This window comes from Palaemon carinicauda, chromosome 14 (genome assembly GCF_036898095.1).
Source record: "Palaemon carinicauda isolate YSFRI2023 chromosome 14, ASM3689809v2, whole genome shotgun sequence".
NCBI lineage: Eukaryota > Metazoa > Arthropoda > Malacostraca > Decapoda > Palaemonidae > Palaemon > Palaemon carinicauda.
The window spans coordinates 9,576,179-9,592,791 of NC_090738.1; the positions used below are offsets into that span (position 1 = coordinate 9,576,179).

At 47.6% G+C, this 16,613-nt stretch overlaps 1 protein-coding gene across 2 annotated transcripts in view; it reads left to right on the plus strand.

The window, feature by feature from the left end:
- The first annotated feature begins 514 nt into the window (after positions 1 to 514).
- Positions 515 to 16,613, plus strand: part of Vps13B (vacuolar protein sorting 13B) — a 418,333-nt gene continuing 402,234 nt past the window's right edge. For both annotated transcript variants that reach the window (XM_068386782.1, XM_068386783.1), the window contains exons 1-2: positions 515 to 648; positions 5,685 to 5,800. In XM_068386782.1, coding sequence (XP_068242883.1) covers positions 5,714 to 5,800 — 87 coding nt within the window. In that variant the 5' untranslated portion in view covers positions 515 to 648; positions 5,685 to 5,713. The remainder of the gene's footprint in view (positions 649 to 5,684; positions 5,801 to 16,613) is intronic.

Consider the following 16,613-nt stretch of genomic DNA (forward strand, 5'->3'; position numbering starts at 1 on the left):
TTTCCTTATCGTATAATGTTATACAGTGAATATTATACAGTATTTTGAAATTAGTCATTATTGTCAGTCAAAACGGAAAGAGGTGAAAGATGCAGAGTTGCCAGATGGAGGGAAATTTCCCTGTTTTAGGAAAATTTTGGGTCCATAAGGGAAAAAACTTCAAAATCAAGAGGAAAACAGGGAAATTTTGCTGGAAGTTTTCACTCACATGAAAAGCAGGATATATGTTAGAAAAAGAATATATATATATATATATATATATATATATATATATATATATATATATATATATATATATATATATATATATATATATATATATATATATATATATATATATATATATATATATATATATATATATATATATATATATATATATATATACCTTACAAAATGGAAAATTTGCTTGCAAAAGGAAATTTTTGAAGACCAAAACGGAAATTTTGCATGAAAAAGGGAATTTTTAAAGACCAAAACAAGGAAATTTAGTCTAACTCATCTGGCAACAATGGAAAGATGACGTTTACGATAACAAATGACGATCGGATGTAAACATTGGCTCTGAAAACTAGAGTAGATTTATCTCCTTTTAGCCAGTTTAGTCCCTTCTTATTATGTGTTAATGCAACCGATCTTTTAGCCATGGTATGTATATTTTGATTTAGTATTATCAACAATCTATGTTCTAATCTTCATAATTTTTATAAACTCGGCCTCTCAGCGATTGCATATACAGGTAGACCTACCTACATTCGGCAAATCAACACTAGGCCTATTATCTGATAATGATATTGGGTATGGCTAGACCTAGCATATATGTAGTGATATTATACTTATAACTCTAGGGGTGTATGTATGATATCGGCCACCTTTATGTATTATCACGGCTAACTTAGAATACGGCAATGTAAGTTATCCATAATTGTACTTATAGGTGGCCGCTATCATATATACAACCCCTGGTGTCACTGGGATTACTAGAGATTGGTGTCATGATACGCTTTTCGTCTTCTTGTCTTTTATGAAACAATCCAAAGGTGAGTTGTGTGAGTGATCCAAGATTCACATTTATGTCCTATGCCAGTAATTAGACCAGATTATAGATTATATGTTGAAATAACTGATTCATCTGTTGGGATTGTAGTGCATATTCAGGATTCATGAACAACCGTGAAATCCTCCAGTGTAGACCAAGGATCATTGTTGTTTTAAGCTTGCCGTACACTGAGCCTGAACGGACGTGCCCGAACAGAACCGAAACGTCCGATAGAAATCAAAAGCATGCATTCATACCCGACTGCGCACACTGGGCCAGAACAGAACGGAACCGACATGCCAGAACAGAAAGGAACCGACGCAGTATTCTTTGAAAGATATTTTTTCTGAAGCGTTGGTGGCGTCTGACAGGCTGCGCATGCGCAGAACGACTGCAGCGGTTGTTTTGGAGAGGGTTGCTGAGGAATTCGGAGGATAGTGTGTTAGCAACCAATGTTTTTCTGATGTCAGAAATTTGACGAATGTATTTTAATAACAATGATGTAAACATATGATTCAATACAAAGATTTGAGGCGAAATTATTATTATTTATTTATTATTATTATTTTTTGGGTATTATTACAGTTTCATCCATTATGGGAAATCTATTATAATAATATATTTCCCGAGTAAAGCAAGTCTTTTGTAGTATTTCTGTAAAATATTATTTGTCGCAAATGTCTAGTTCTTTATATATCGACGATCAAACTCACGCTACTCATGTCTTATTCCCAGATTTTTTCTAAGTCTGTTGTTATTGTTGACTGTGTCTTGTATTTGCTTAAATGAGCCCAGTAACCACTATAATCCGCTGACAAACTAGTCCACTATGAAGTCTTACACGTTTGGCCAATCACAGCGTGACAATACAACAGCGCGACATTACATTTTCTTACCCAGCCATTTCATTTCGTTCTTAGACATGGAGACCATAGAAAGCACGTCATCTCATGTTGCACAAGAAGTTGAAATTCCATCTTCTTGTCCTGACTGTTTCCTAACTCACAATGACTTTGTTGAAAAACTAATGCATTTGTGCCGAAGACACAATTTAATTTTACAAAATAAAAATTGTCCTGCATGCCAAGGAACCTTCACAACAGCTTTACGTTTTCCTCAAAGCAGCAACACATCTTTATGAACCAACAGTTTAAGGTAAGCTTCATTAATTCATAGAGTATATTATAATGGTGATAGTATAACGATGTATACAGCAGTACCATCACTTTGGATTTGGTTTGATGGATGTGTTAGGTAGTGGCTGTAAGGGGGGGGGGGTTGCAGGGGCTAGGCCTAGGTAGGGGTACAGGGCCCTAGGTTAGGTGGTTGTATTAGGTTCGGTAGTGTCCCGAAAATCACTGTGGCCTTAAGGGGGGGTCGCAGGGGGGGCGGAGCTCCCCTCCGGTAGGCCTAGGTGGGGATACAGGGCCCCTATGCTAGGTTAGGTGGGTTTATTAGGTTCAGTAGTGCCCTGAAAATCACTGTGGCCTTAAGGGGGGGTCACAGGGGGGGGCGGAGCCGCCCTCCCCCCGGTAGGGCTAGATAGGGGTATAGGGGGAGGGGTGGTGGAAGGATAAGTATTCACTTATTGCAAATATCATTTGATGCCCCCCCCCCACCCAAAACCCCAGTTCCCACCTGGTGTCCCCCATAATTGTTGGGATGAAGTAAGGTCTTTCTGCATTCTGGAACAACTTGTTGTTTTAACTCCAATTACTTAGCAAACCTCTAAATCGGACGGTTTGCGGTCAAAATAAACGTTAAATTCGTTGGAACTACACTACTTCTGATGCAACAAATATATTTTTATTCCAGTTTCCCCATAATGGATGAAACTGTAAATTTACCATTTTTTGTTTTTGTTTTTTTTGCTGTCAGAAATTTGACGAATGTACTTTAATAACAATGATGTGAACATATGATTTAATATAAAGAATTTCTGGAGTGATTAATAATTATTATTATTATTATTTTTTCTTTTTTGAAAACATATAAACATCTGGCTTACAGATTCGATAAAAGATTGATATACAGTGAACCCTCGCTACTTCGCGGTTCGACCATTGCGGATTCACCACTTCGCAGATTTTTTTCATAACCCATGTATATACATATATCGCGGATTTTCCGGAAATATCGAAAATACCGCGATGTGACCGATGGTGCGAGATTGGAGAAAGTAAGGAAAATTGAATCATGATCGATTTTCAATATAAATGAAACTTTGAGGAGCAACAAAAATATCATTTGTTAGAGAGATAGAGAGTGGTAAGGAATGGGAGGTAGTGAAAAGTAGCCCACAGAGAGAGAGAGAGAGAGAGAGAGAGAGAGAGAGAGAGAGAGAGAGAGAGGGGGGGGTTTAAATGTAATAACCAAAAAAATTTGATAGGTTATAACACATTGGTGCTTATGTAATATCAACTGTATACTGTAGACGGTTTGAATAAGTTAAGAAATGGTATAAATGATACTTTGTTAGTGTATTCGTACACACTCAAGAGCGGCAGCTAGATGACAGCTGATCTAATCACAGCCAAAAGTAAAACAAAAAGAAGTCAACAATACTCGATTTTTAAAACACACCCAAAATTTAAAAACAAAAGTACACGCTTTCTTAATGTGCAATTAACTATTTAAAGAGTGGCAATTTTCTAGAATAAAATGATATTTCCCAAAAAATAGTGGTTTGTTGATGAAATCGGATGCCGTATTTTTAGCTATGATTGAAATGGATGTAGACTCGGCCTAATTTTTGCGTTTTGTATTTAATTGACACTAAGAAAACTAATTTTAGTTTCTTCATCTAAATGTAAGTATTGTATAACACGAAGAGAGAGAGAGAGAGAGAGAGAGAGAGAGAGAGAGAGAGAGAGAGAGAGAGAGAGAGAGAGAGAGAGAGAGAGAGAGAGAGAGAGATGAATCAGCTGTTGTAATCAAATGGCGTGTTTTTGTTTCGTGAGAATTTCATCACCACGACTATAACAACATACTGTACTGAACTTTACAGTATTATACAGACTACTGTAATATGATAAAGTAAAATATTTGTAATCTATTTTATATGAAATGGGGCTTTTTTTTGTTTGTTTAAAATTTACATTTACGTATGTAAAACAACTCTCTCTCTCTCTCTCTCTCTTTCTCTCTCTCTCTCTCTCTCTCTCTCTCTCTCTCTCTCTCTCTCTCTCTCTCTCTCTCTCTCTCTCTCTCTCTCGTAGATTGTTTTCCTGCTTTGCTACGTATGTATGATTTTATATAGATACGGTAAATAATATTTGTAATAACATATTTTATAAAAGCTTTTACTGTAATATCATTATTTATCACTTTCATCATAGCGTTAAATTCCTTAGTTTGTTAACTGAACGTACGTTATGATGCCGTCGTTTCAGGCGGCGTCATAAAGAAAAACATTTCATTTGGAAGTCCTAAGAAAAATTAAGTAAAACATTAGTAATAACCAAATCAACATACTGTACTGAATAATCAATATAATTGATGCAAAAACTAACCTATAGCCTACACAGATGTGTAAATGCGTTTGTTTCTTCATTATAATCAGAGATAAACGTAAACAAAACATTGGTTGCCATTTTTTATCGTGCTTTTTAGGTGTTTAGGAAACGCATGATATAAAATCGCCTTTAATATTTGTGCCTGTTTTAGTTTAGGGTGCTGTAGTACATGCATTAAGTGTTCTGTACATTAAAGGGTGGTTTGTTAACAGTACTACGTACAAGGGAAGGTTTTAAAAGTCCGAATATACATGTTAAATAAATAGGTAAATATGATGTCACTACTTCGCGGAATTTCACCTATCGCGGCCGCGTCTGGAACCTATCTACCGCGATAAACGAGGGTTCACTGTACAGAATATCTAATCATTGTAACATCAATTAAATAAAAACTTAGTTATGATTAAGTAAAACTTCCTTCATTCATACAAAATTCTGCGTCTGTTCCGTTCTGTGGCTTCTGGCTCAGTGTGCGCGCTGGACTTCGTTTCTGTTCTGTTCTGAGGCTTCGGTGGCTTCGGCGGCGGTTCCGTTCCGGCTCAGTGTGCGGAAAGCTCTAGATTGCGTCTGGCTCTTGCAGTCTTGTTGGCCTTAAAACCAATGATCAACTTGCCTCTGAAAGGGGATAGAATTTCCTCTTTGTGTAGGAAAGGGAATTTCTTCTTTGTGTAGGAAAGGGCCTTCGGGTACCTGGCACCAATCGTCCAATTTTATGGGACCCATATTCTGGGATTTCTACTGGTTTCTTTTTTTACCCAGGTATCTCTGCAGACAGAGGCCTTCTGATTTGGCCTTCTTTTCTACTCCTGTAATAGGGATGGTTTCATGTCTCATCTTAAACTCGTTTCAACCTAAGATTTGGCACTAAATTTGTTTGTTTAACCATAAAAAAGACACATAAACGAAAGGCTTTTCTGGAACCATAAATTACAAAGTTTTTGGTCTAAGAAGAGTGAGAATTTTCATCATTCAATTTATTTCTAAATTACGTTATTCACATTCCATGTTCGTGACTAATGCCTAAAGTTAACAGAAGAAACTTATAATTACTAATACTGTAATTTATCAGGTTACTCATATGAATGGATTTTCAAAATTATAATTAAGATTTCTATTGATTTTTCTTCCAGATTTTTAGAAGATAGAATGATCATTGAGGATGTTACGAATAGAATCTTACATAACTCCCCTCATCCTCAGCTATGTTGACAAATACATTAAGAATCTCAAACCAGAGGATTCTCAGGTACAGTATGGTTATTGCAATACTTTATTTTATGTAATTAAAAATGTTATACCATAGACAACTAACTTTATCAGTAGAGGATATATTTATGTGGAAAAATAAACCTTATTTGTTCCTACACATTTGCATACCTATTGTTCTTTAAAATAATGAATGTCTTCAGTGTAGCTGGAATGGCTGTTGAATTCATTAACAAGGGGAGTGTGGTTAAGTAGTCCCGCCCACTTTCCTGTCATAAACTTTACTTCTTGTCTTTGGCTGCAACTAGTATGGATGCACTGTCACGCCCTAATCAAAGCTGTTTAATCCACATTCTCTCCGCACTTCTTGTAGGGGCCATGATTATTTGCAATGATCCCCATTTGTCAAGTGAAGATCTAACTGGTAGATATATTCTTTGAGGAGGAAAAGGAAGGCTAAGTCTTCTTTGGTGTTGTCCTTCGTAATGCCCAAGAAGATGCCGGAGACATTATAGTTCTTCCCTCTCCTCGTCGAGTTTGCTAAAGGGTGGAGCTTTTGGGCATACGCTCGTGGTCAGTCTATAGGGAGTATGCTTCAGGAGGAGTTAAAACATTTGATCTACATCACTGAGTTTTTCATTGTTTAGTGAAGTGTGGGATTACCCCAGTAATCACCTGACTGGCATACAGTAATGTATGCTGAAAGTTCTTCCATACCCCTACACACTGCTGCCAATGAGTTTGACTTAAGGATGGGTGGGCCCACGATCGTTTATGCCCACCATCGTCCACACTCATGAACTTCAGCCTGCACAGGCTTCTTAAACATGATCACCCACATACATGTCCGTCTACGCCAAATTGAGCTTCAAGCACGCAGTCGTCCATGAATACAATTTTCCACACTCATAAGTAGCCACAAACACTATTGTCCAAAAACACAATTGTCCAAAACCTGAGCAGCCACGTGCATTACCACTGGTTCTCAATGGTGGCTTAATTCAATTCTTCTCGTAATCTCTTGTATCCTGGGACCAAGAAGAAATTTATTGACCCGGTATTCTCAGGAGCGAAGGTAGTTGCCTTCTTAGCTCACCAGTTGGGAAGTCAGTGGGCCTGGTGGGTGCTAAAAAGAAAGGGTACTGTAGCTGCCTGCAGTGGAAAGATGAAGGAATAACAGCCAGGACTCCCTCTTCCACCGTGCCAACTCCTTTAAGAAATCTGGCACTTCAAGGCTGACAGTGAAGACCAGAGTGGCAACCCCACTGAAATCAGTCCAGTGAAAGACTACAATGACCTTTAGGTCTTGCTATTCTTTTATTCCAGCATCATCCTCTTTCAGAATATGCAAGGATCCTAGCCCATTTGTCCCTATTTTAGCCAGCCTAGAAGGGGAAGAGGAAGAAGAGGAATTGAATTAAATTAAGGAAGGCAGTCCTCTATTTCCAGTGCCATGAGTGGGGGATGTCTGCCAAACTAATAAGCCAATGCAGTCAACTCATGTTATCCGCGTTTAATTAGTTTATGCCAAATTACGGATATGAAACAAATTTCTTCAGTAAGAATACATGGTAAATCTGTGTAGTGTAGAACTCAAGTCCCCAACTCTTTTTATATTTAACTAAATGAACCGTGGAGACCTTAAATGGAAGGTGTTGTAACCACCATGCTCAGCTTTTATAACTTGAGTCACAACCATAAGTTAAGTCATACCAGATTTTTCTGCCAATATTCATGCCACAATTATAAGTGGCACATGTATATATCTGTATTTTCACCTCAGAAAGCCATTTCTGTGGTTATTTCTATGCTCAGATAGCAATTTAAGCCTTTAAGAACTATATAAATTATATTTGTTCCTACACTAAATACAAACCCTCATTTTTTACTATAGGAGATATTCTAGCGCGAGGTGGAAAATACGGCAGAAAAACCCTAACAAGGTTGTTAATAACCGGGCCGGTAGTTATCCACCTGTTAGGGGTGGGAGACTGCCGGCCTGTGGCTTCTGAATACCTTCAATCGAATTCTAGCCATCGCAGTGGTAACACCGCTGCTCATGCTTTTGTTTGACTGGCAGACTAGCCTTTCTTTAGTGTGTTTTTTTTTTTTTTTATTAACTTTTTCTTTTCTTTCTTTATTAGATGGGATGTCCTCTAATATGAGGAAGTGTCCCGGTATTCCCCCGAAATCTTGTGGCACATTCATGTCACCACCGGAGGTGGATCCTCATTCCCTATGCCCTTCGTGTAGAGGTCATAGGTGTTCTGAAGGCTCCCCCTGCCAAGTGTGTAGAGAATGGTCGCCAACGCAGTGGGATAAGTTCATCAAGAGGAAGAAGAAGAAATTCAAGAAAGATTCGTTACCTCCAGGTTTGCCGTCGAAAGGTAAGGAGTCTCAGGCCTCTTCTTCGGCCTCTCAGTCTCTTCCTTCAGACTCTTCCTTGCCTCCTTCCTCCGGGGGGAAGTCAAGGAAGAGCGGCACCATTTACTTAACTCCCATTCCCCCGGGTCAGGCGGATTAAGTTGCCCCTCCCAGTGGGACAGTTTCGTCCATCATCGGAAATAATTCTATTAACGCTTCTATTCCAGATAAAGTATGAGCGGTATGGCCTACCCTTGGACTTCCTGGTTCTCCTTCGATGGAAGTGTGGAACCAGTTCCTCGCAGGCACGGTTTTACCTCAGGTCCCTTCTGTTTTGGATCCTTCGGGAGTTCCGGACCTTGCCGACATCCCGTCAGCCCAATCGGCAGCCACTGAAGTGTCAGCAGATGTAAGAACTTCAGCTCCTGCAGTGTCCTTGTTGTGAACAACATGGCTCTGTATTTATTTGTTGATTTTAGCCCCGTTCGGTGTTGATTCTTAAATTGGGTATCAATAACATTCCATGGTCCTTTTTGTAGTTACTTTATTGTATAAACCATGAGCCCTTAATTGAGTATACAGTAACAGAAAACAAAAGAAAACACTCTTAGGCTAATGCCTACGAAGCTATTGCTACATGTCCTACAAAACTGGTAGGATGCCATTGGCTATATCAAAGGTACAAATAAAAACATAGTATAAAAAAAGTACAAAAACACATACTATAAGCAAATTAACGTATCTTACCACAATTTTGGGGACTTAATTCTATTAGACATACATGAAGAAATCCATGACAAGCAAGTCACATTTCAGGTGCTTGAATCTGAGGTAGCAGTTGTTGTGATTGTTTACTTCTACCCAGTAGAGCGCGAAGTACCTCATCCACCTTGGTAGATTGTATTTTAGTATTGTTTCAATACTCAAGATATAACTGGGTATGCTAATGACAATAACACGCGGAACCCACTTCGCTCTGTGCTTGCGCTTCTACGAAACAACGTTGCAAGCACGATCATCGCGATACCTCCCCCTTCTCCTCCTCCTCCTCCTCCTCATCGTATTCGTCGTCCTCTGACGATAGGAGAGAGAGAGAGAAGAGGAAAAAGAAAGCTCGCTCTCCTTCGCCCAGACGTTCTTGTCGGAGAGATAGGCGACATAGGAAGAGTGTAGGGAGTGGTCTACCTCTCAGTGGGAGAGGTTTGGCCGGCGACGTAAGAAGAAGGCTAAAAGGGATCTTTCTCCTTCCTAGGTTTCTCGGAAGAGAGAAAATCCTAAGTCTTCCTCTTCCGCCGCCCAGTCCTCCTTTGAAGCTCCCGCTCGGGTGGCCTCTTCCGAGAGGCCGGCGAGAGGTAGCGTAGACCGTATTGCTGATGTCATTGACCGATCCCGTGATGAGGGAGAGGCCGTTGCCTACCATAGCGAGGCAGCTGCCCCTCCCTCCTCGGAGGAGGTATTTGTGTCTAACAGTGACCTTTTTCAGCTTTGGGCTTCCTTGGGGTTACAGGGTTCGCCCTACAAGGAAGTCTTGTTTGGTATGATCAAACGGGGTGCGGCTGCCGAACAGTTGTCAACCTCAGCGGACATAGATCCTCTGTCTGTGGTTGACGTTCTGTCGGAAACATCCCGTGGGTCTGACCAAACTCCTGTTCCTGTGGCTGTGGTAGCTGAAGGCTCTGACTCTCCCTCTGAACATACTTCGGGGGAAGAGCTTAGTCCTACGGTCTCTCCTTCCGCTGAGACTCCCTCTCGGGGGAGTTCTCTGGTAGAGACGCCTCTTCGGAGGCCTGTTGATGGTCAGCCTGCTGATCCCACAGCCCCTCGTGGGCGCATAAGGTGGAAGGCTCGCCCTCCCCATCCCCTTCGCCGCAGAGGCCTCCCTTCCCCTTTTAAAGGTGTTAAGAGTCGTCACCACAGTCCTCTGCGGAGGAGACGACTCGCCGTTCTCCTGAGCTTCCTGCTACCACCCTTGGTCTCTCCAGGGATCGTTCGCGATCTCTGTCGGAGGATGGTCGTCTTTCGGGACAATGTGAGCTGTCTCCTCAACCATCCACATCTAAAGCTGCTGACGCGCTTTACGCTCTGGAGACTGCCACTGTGCAACCTCGTGAACCTTCGGGGTCTCTGGGACTTGAGCGCGCAACTGCGCAGCCCGTCCCTAAGCGTAAGGCTCCACCTATGCCCTCTGTTGCCGCTGTTCCTGCCGTTCCTGACAAAGCGCCTCGATCATCGCGATACCTCCCCCTTCTCCTCCTCCTCCTCCTCCTCATCGTATTCGTCGTCCTCTGACGATAGGAGAGAGAGAGAGAAGAGGAAAAAGAAAGCTCGCTCTCCTTCGCCCAGACGTTCTTGTCGGAGAGATAGGCGACATAGGAAGAGTGTAGGGAGTGGTCTACCTCTCAGTGGGAGAGGTTTGGCCGGCGACGTAAGAAGAAGGCTAAAAGGGATCTTTCTCCTTCCTAGGTTTCTCGGAAGAGAGAAAATCCTAAGTCTTCCTCTTCCGCCGCCCAGTCCTCCTTTGAAGCTCCCGCTCGGGTGGCCTCTTCCGAGAGGCCGGCGAGAGGTAGCGTAGACCGTATTGCTGATGTCATTGACCGATCCCGTGATGAGGGAGAGGCCGTTCGCGCCACTGCTCCTGTTGTGCACCAGGGTTCCCCTGCGCGCCCTCATCGCCCACATGCAGTTCCTGATGTTGCGCGCAAGCACTCAACTACGCAAACGCACCCTGTTCCTGTTGTAGAGCCACCGCGCTCTCCTGCACACTTGCAGGCAATTCCTGTTAAGGCGCCCACGCGTCCACCGGTGCCCCAGCGGCCTTCAGCGCTCACGCGCCCTCCGGCATCTCGCCGGCCCCCGGTTCCTGTTTCGCCGCGCGCGATCCAGGAAGTTCCTAAGTTGGCGCACAGTCGCTCACAGGTTCCTTCGGACGCGTCGCGCCCTGTGGGGGAGAAACGCGACACGCGTCCACGCGCGATCCCAGCTCCAGCGCTCACGCGCACCCCAGCGTGCCCACGCGCACCCCAGCGCGCCCACGCGCACCCCAGCGCGCCCACGCGCACCCCAGCGCGCCCACGCGCACCCCAGCGCGCCCACGCGCACCCCAATGCGCCCACGCGCTGCTTCGGGGACAGCGCGCCCACCTAAGGAGGCGCGCGATACAAGGGAGTCTCGTAATACGAAAGAGGTTTGCGATGCGCGCCAGTGCGCAGTTCCTGTGGAAGCTCCAACGCTACCGCGCGTGGCGACGACTCAAGTCGTCGCCCCGGAGGCAGCCAAGCCAGGGCACGGGCACTCTCGGCCGCCTCTGGAACCGCGCGAATCTGTTGCTGACACAATCGCGCCCGACGCGCCCCCGACACTCCCTGTTCCTGCTTCACGCCCCGTGCCTGTCTTTAAGACAACAGGGGTGGCGCGTCCGCACGCAGCTCGCACCCTCAGAAGCAGCTGACTACAACGCGGCCTGTTCCTGATACGCGCCACGCGCGCCCGCGATTGCCAGCGCACCTACCGGTTGCACAGGCGAGTAAACCGGTACAGTCAGGCTGCCATCAAAGCTCTCAGGTCGCTTGCGACCCTGCTCCTACGTTATCGCTTCCTCGGCCAGTCCTTCCGGACACGCGGTCGGGCGCTCCTGTCATCGCTCGCCCTCCGGGGCTTCACCTACTCACTGCGCGCCCGCGCGTTCGGCCTCCAGTCCCAGCTCGCCGCACGCCCACACCATCGCCCACTCGTGCGCGCGGGCATGTTCCTGCTTAGGCTTCCGCGCTCCCTCACGGGCACGCTCCTGCTCTGTCGCCAGCGTGCCATCGCTCCCATCCATCCTCCTACGCGCCATATCGCCCCCGCTCACGTGTATGCGCGCGCGATTTTCCGGCTTCGCGCCCTCCTGCGCCCGCCCCCGCTCATGCGGGTGCGCGCACGCACGATACTTCGCGCCATTCCGCGCCCGCCCCCGCTCATGCGGGTGTGCGCGCGCGAGCGCGATTTTCCAGCCTCGCGCCATTCCGCGCCCGCCCCCGCTTCTTTTCCAGCCTCGTGCCCTTCTCTCGCGCGCGATTTTCCAGCCTCGTGCCCTTCTCTCGCGCGCGATTTTCCAGCCTTGCGCCCTTCTCTCGTGCGCGACTCTGATCTGGGCTCGGTTTACGAGCCCCAGCGCGATCGCCGGCAGGCGGTTTCCTCTCTGTCTCGTTCCCCTCCCCGCAAGCACAGACCAGCGCCCTCGACAGAGGGGGAACGCTCTTCGGACAGGTCTAGGGATTCTTTTCTTACAGCCCGACAGGCGAACCCTTCTGTGTTGACTCCTCCTAGGGATCCGTCGATCCCTTTCCCTTCAGAGGGAGTATCTGACAGCGCTGCTGTCAGTCAGCAGCCCTGGTTCGACACCCTTCTGAGAGCTCTTGTGCGGGCTATTAAGCCAACACTCTCTGATTCGGGTCGCGAACCAACGGCAGCTTCCTCCCCCCTGAAGAGGAAGAGAGGCGTCTCTCCCGTGGAGCCTCCTCGGAGGCCTGTGCTGTCCCCGCGTCGATCCTTGCGCAAGGATCCTTCTCCCCCTCAGACCTTCTCGCCCTCCCCTGCGGAGGAGGAGTATCCCTCTTCAGGGGAATCGGATGAGCAGGAATACTCCCCCATCACACCAGTGGTGGATGTTCCTCCTCTTCCCGAGAGGTCTCCTGGTCCCGAGGTGGAGAAGGACTTGCCCCCTTCGCTGTTAGAGTCCTGCATCCCTCCCAGGAGGGAACCTAAGGACTCTAAGACGATCCCAAAATCGTCTTCTAGGATCAGACAGGAGCAGCCCAGTGCCGTAGAGGACGCCCCCGTTTCCCCCCAGGAAGAGCCTCTGGGGTCCGGAGACTTCACTGCAAGTCCGTCAGGAGGCGAGCACCAGGAGTCAGAACATGCGTTCTGGCAGGTCTTGACTCTCATGAGGTACCTCAATGGGATGCCGGACCCTGAAGTCCCGCCTCGTAAGGGTAAGGACACGGTCCTGGATCGCATTTTCGGCACTCAAAAGCCCTCTAGGGCCAGCGCAGCACTGCCATGGTCCCAGGGGATGAAGAGCGTCAGAGATGAAGTCGAGGGCCAGCTCGCGTAGCTTGCCTCCTCCAGTAGATCCGGTGCCGGAAGCAAACTCCTCCCTCCTCCTCATGTCCATCAGAGGAGGTACTTTGAGGTCCTTGAGGAGTCTGCGCTGAGCCTTCCCTTGCACCATTCCGTGGAAGGACTCACAGGGGGAGTTCCTCTCGAGAGTCTCTCCACCCGGCACGACATCTGGCTGGGGTCTCTGGGTATCCTGGTGCGGTCCGAGGATCTCTCCAAGGAAAGCACCAGGAAGGCTCTGGAAACTTTTCTCCTCTCGGGTACTCGGACCATCGAGTTCCTATCCCACCAAGTCTCAAGCTTATGGGCCAACACGATCCTCAAACGTAGGGACGCTGTTGTCGAGAGGTTCCATCATAAGGTTCCCAGTGCCGAGTCCTGCAGGCTCAGACACTCTTCCGTCCTCAGTAAGAGCATGTTTGAGCCTAAGGATGTGGAGCTCTCTGCCGAGAGGTGGAGGAAATCCAACCAGGATTCCCTCATCCATAGGGCCCTAACATCGAGGCCCTATAAACCTCCGGCGGTTCAGCAGCCACGTCCCATCAAGGATACGAAGAAGACTACCGTAGCAGCGAAGCCCAAGGTGTCTAAGCCCTTTCCTGCCAAGGTCAGGAGGGGGGAAAAGTCCTCCAGGGGAGGCAAGAACCCTAGAGGCTCCGGCCAAGGCCGGAAGCGTTAGGGTTGGTGTTCCCCCCGCGTGTCCACCAGTGGGGGGATGCCTGCAGAGTTGCGCAGCAAGGTGGCAGCAACTCGGAGCGGATGCCTGGACGGTCTCCGTGATATCACTAGGGTATCGCGTCTCGTTCACAGCATCTCTCCCTCCCCTGACAGCAAATCCAGTGTCATAGAGCTCTTTTGCCATGGGATCGGCGAAAGGGCAGGCCCTTCGGGCCGAAGTCCAGACCATGATGGAGAAGGACGCTCTCCAGGAGGTCGTGGACGGGTCCCCAGGCTTCTACAGTCGACTCTTTCTTGTGAGAAAGGCGTCTGGAGGCTGGAGACCAGTCATCGACCTCTCGACTCTGAACGGGTTTGTCAAACGAACTCAGAGACGGCAGACACAGTCAGACTGGCAGTGAGACCACGAGACTTCATGTGCACACTGGACCTGAAGGACGCGTACTTCCAGATCCCAATCCATCCGTCTTCAAGGAAGTACCTGAGATTTTGCCTAGACAAAAAGATCTACCAGTTCAAGGTGCTGTGTTTCGGTCTCTCCACAGCTCCTCAGGTGTTCACCAGAGTCTTCACCATCATCTCTTTATGGGCTCACAGGATTGGCATCCGTCTCCTTCGCTATCTGGACGACTGGCTGATCCTGGCAGACTCGGAGGCAACCCTTCTTCGCCACCGAGACAGGCTCCTCGAAGTTTGCCAAGATCTGGGGATCGTGGTAAATCTCGAGAAGTCCTCTCTGCAGCCCTCTCAGAAACTGGTATATCTAGGCATGGTCATAGACACCAATCTTCACAAAGCCTTCCCATCAGACGAAAGGATAGCAAAGGCTGAGGAAGGTTGCGAAACCTTTCCTGAATCGAGAGGAACTCCCAGCCCAATCGTGGCTTCGTCTCCTCGGTCACCTCTCCTCCCTGACCCGTCTCGTTCCCAACAGCCGCCTCAGAATGAGATCCCTCCAGTGGCGACTCAAGTCTCGGTGGAGTCAAGGACTCGACTCCCCGGACATCCCGATCCCCATGGGATCTGCGGAACGAGCGGACCTCAGTTGGTGGGTGGCAGACGAGAACCTACGAAAGGGAGTGGATCTTCTCGTCCCTTCCCCGGATTTGATGCTGTTTTCGGACGCATCAAACAAAGGGTGGGGGGCCCACGTTCTGAACCACAGGACCTCAGCCCTGTGGTCAGAATCAGAAAGGTACCTTCACATAAACCTGCTTGAGATGAAGGCCGTATTCCTGGCTCTTCAGAAGTTCCACCAGGTCCTGGCGGGCCACTCGGTGGTGGTGATAAGCGACAACACCACGGTCGTGGCTTATATCAACAAGCAGGGAGGTACCTTTTCGGAACAGCTATCCAATCTTGCAGTAGAGATCCTGAGATGGTCCGAAGTCCATTCGATTTCACTAGCGGCTCGCTTCATTCCAGGCAAGAGGAATGTGCTCGCCGACAGTCTGAGCAGAGCGACACAGATAGTGAGTACCGAGTGGTCTTTGGATCCTCAGATAGCCAACAAAGTCCTGACTTTGTGGGGTTCCCCTACAGTGGATCTGTTCGCTACGGCGCTGAACACCAAGCTCCCGCTGTACTGCTCCCCAGTCCCGGACCCCAAGGCTCTCTGGCAAGATGCCTTCCAACAACGGTGGGACAACGTCGATGTGTACGCCTTTCCCCCGTTCTGTCTGATGAGGAGGGTACTCAACAAGACCAGAACATCGGTCAATCTCTCGATGACCCTCATAGCTCCGCTATGGCATCATGCAGAGTGGTTCCCAGACCTCCTGCAGCTCCTCACGGAGATCCCGAGGGAGCTCCCTCCACGTCGCGAGCTACTCAAACAACCACACTCCAACATTTACCACAAAGCCGTAGCTTCGCTCCGACTTCACGCCTGGAGACTATCCAGCATCTCCTCAAAGAGAGAGGATTTTCGCAACAAGTTGCGGAAAGGATGTTTGCCCACCTGCGCAGGTCATCCGCAGGAGTCTACCAGGCGAAGTGGAGAGTTTTCTGTGGTTGGTGCCGTGGAAGCGGTATCTCTCCCCTCGATGCCACTTTACCAGCAATAGCGGAGTTCCTTGTGTATCTGCGGGAAGAAATGCGCCTTTCAGTCTCGGCAGTGAAAGGCTATCGCTCAGCCTTCAGGCTCAAAGGAATGGACATTTCCTCCTCGCTGGAACTGTCCCTTCTCATACGGAGTTACGAACTTACCTGCCCTCAGTCGGAAGTGAGACCTCCTCCTTGGAACGTGGTTCGGGTTCTAAGGTCTCTTAAGAGGCCTCCCTACGAACCATTACACCAGGCTTCTGATCGCCACCTTACCTGGAAGACGGTGTTCCTGCTAGCTTTAGCCTTGGCCAAGCGAGTCAGTGAACTACATGGTCTCTCCTACGACGTCGCCCATTCAAGGGGATGGGGGGAGGTAACGTTCGGCTTCGTCCCTGAGTTCGTTGCTAAGTCTCAGAACCCGGGAGTGCAGGACCCTAGGTTTGACTCTTTCCAGGTCTCGAGTCTTCGTTCTGTAACAGATGACCCAGACCATCTCCTACTGTGCCCAGTCAGGAGTCTGAGGTTGTATCTGCAGCTCGCCCTCAGGTGCGGAACTTGTTCGTTAGCACCGGGGAAACGAAGAGGAAGGTTACCAGAAATACCATCTCGGCCTGGATCCGCAAGATGATCCTCCTGGCCTTGAGTTCTGACCCTCCTCCGTCGCG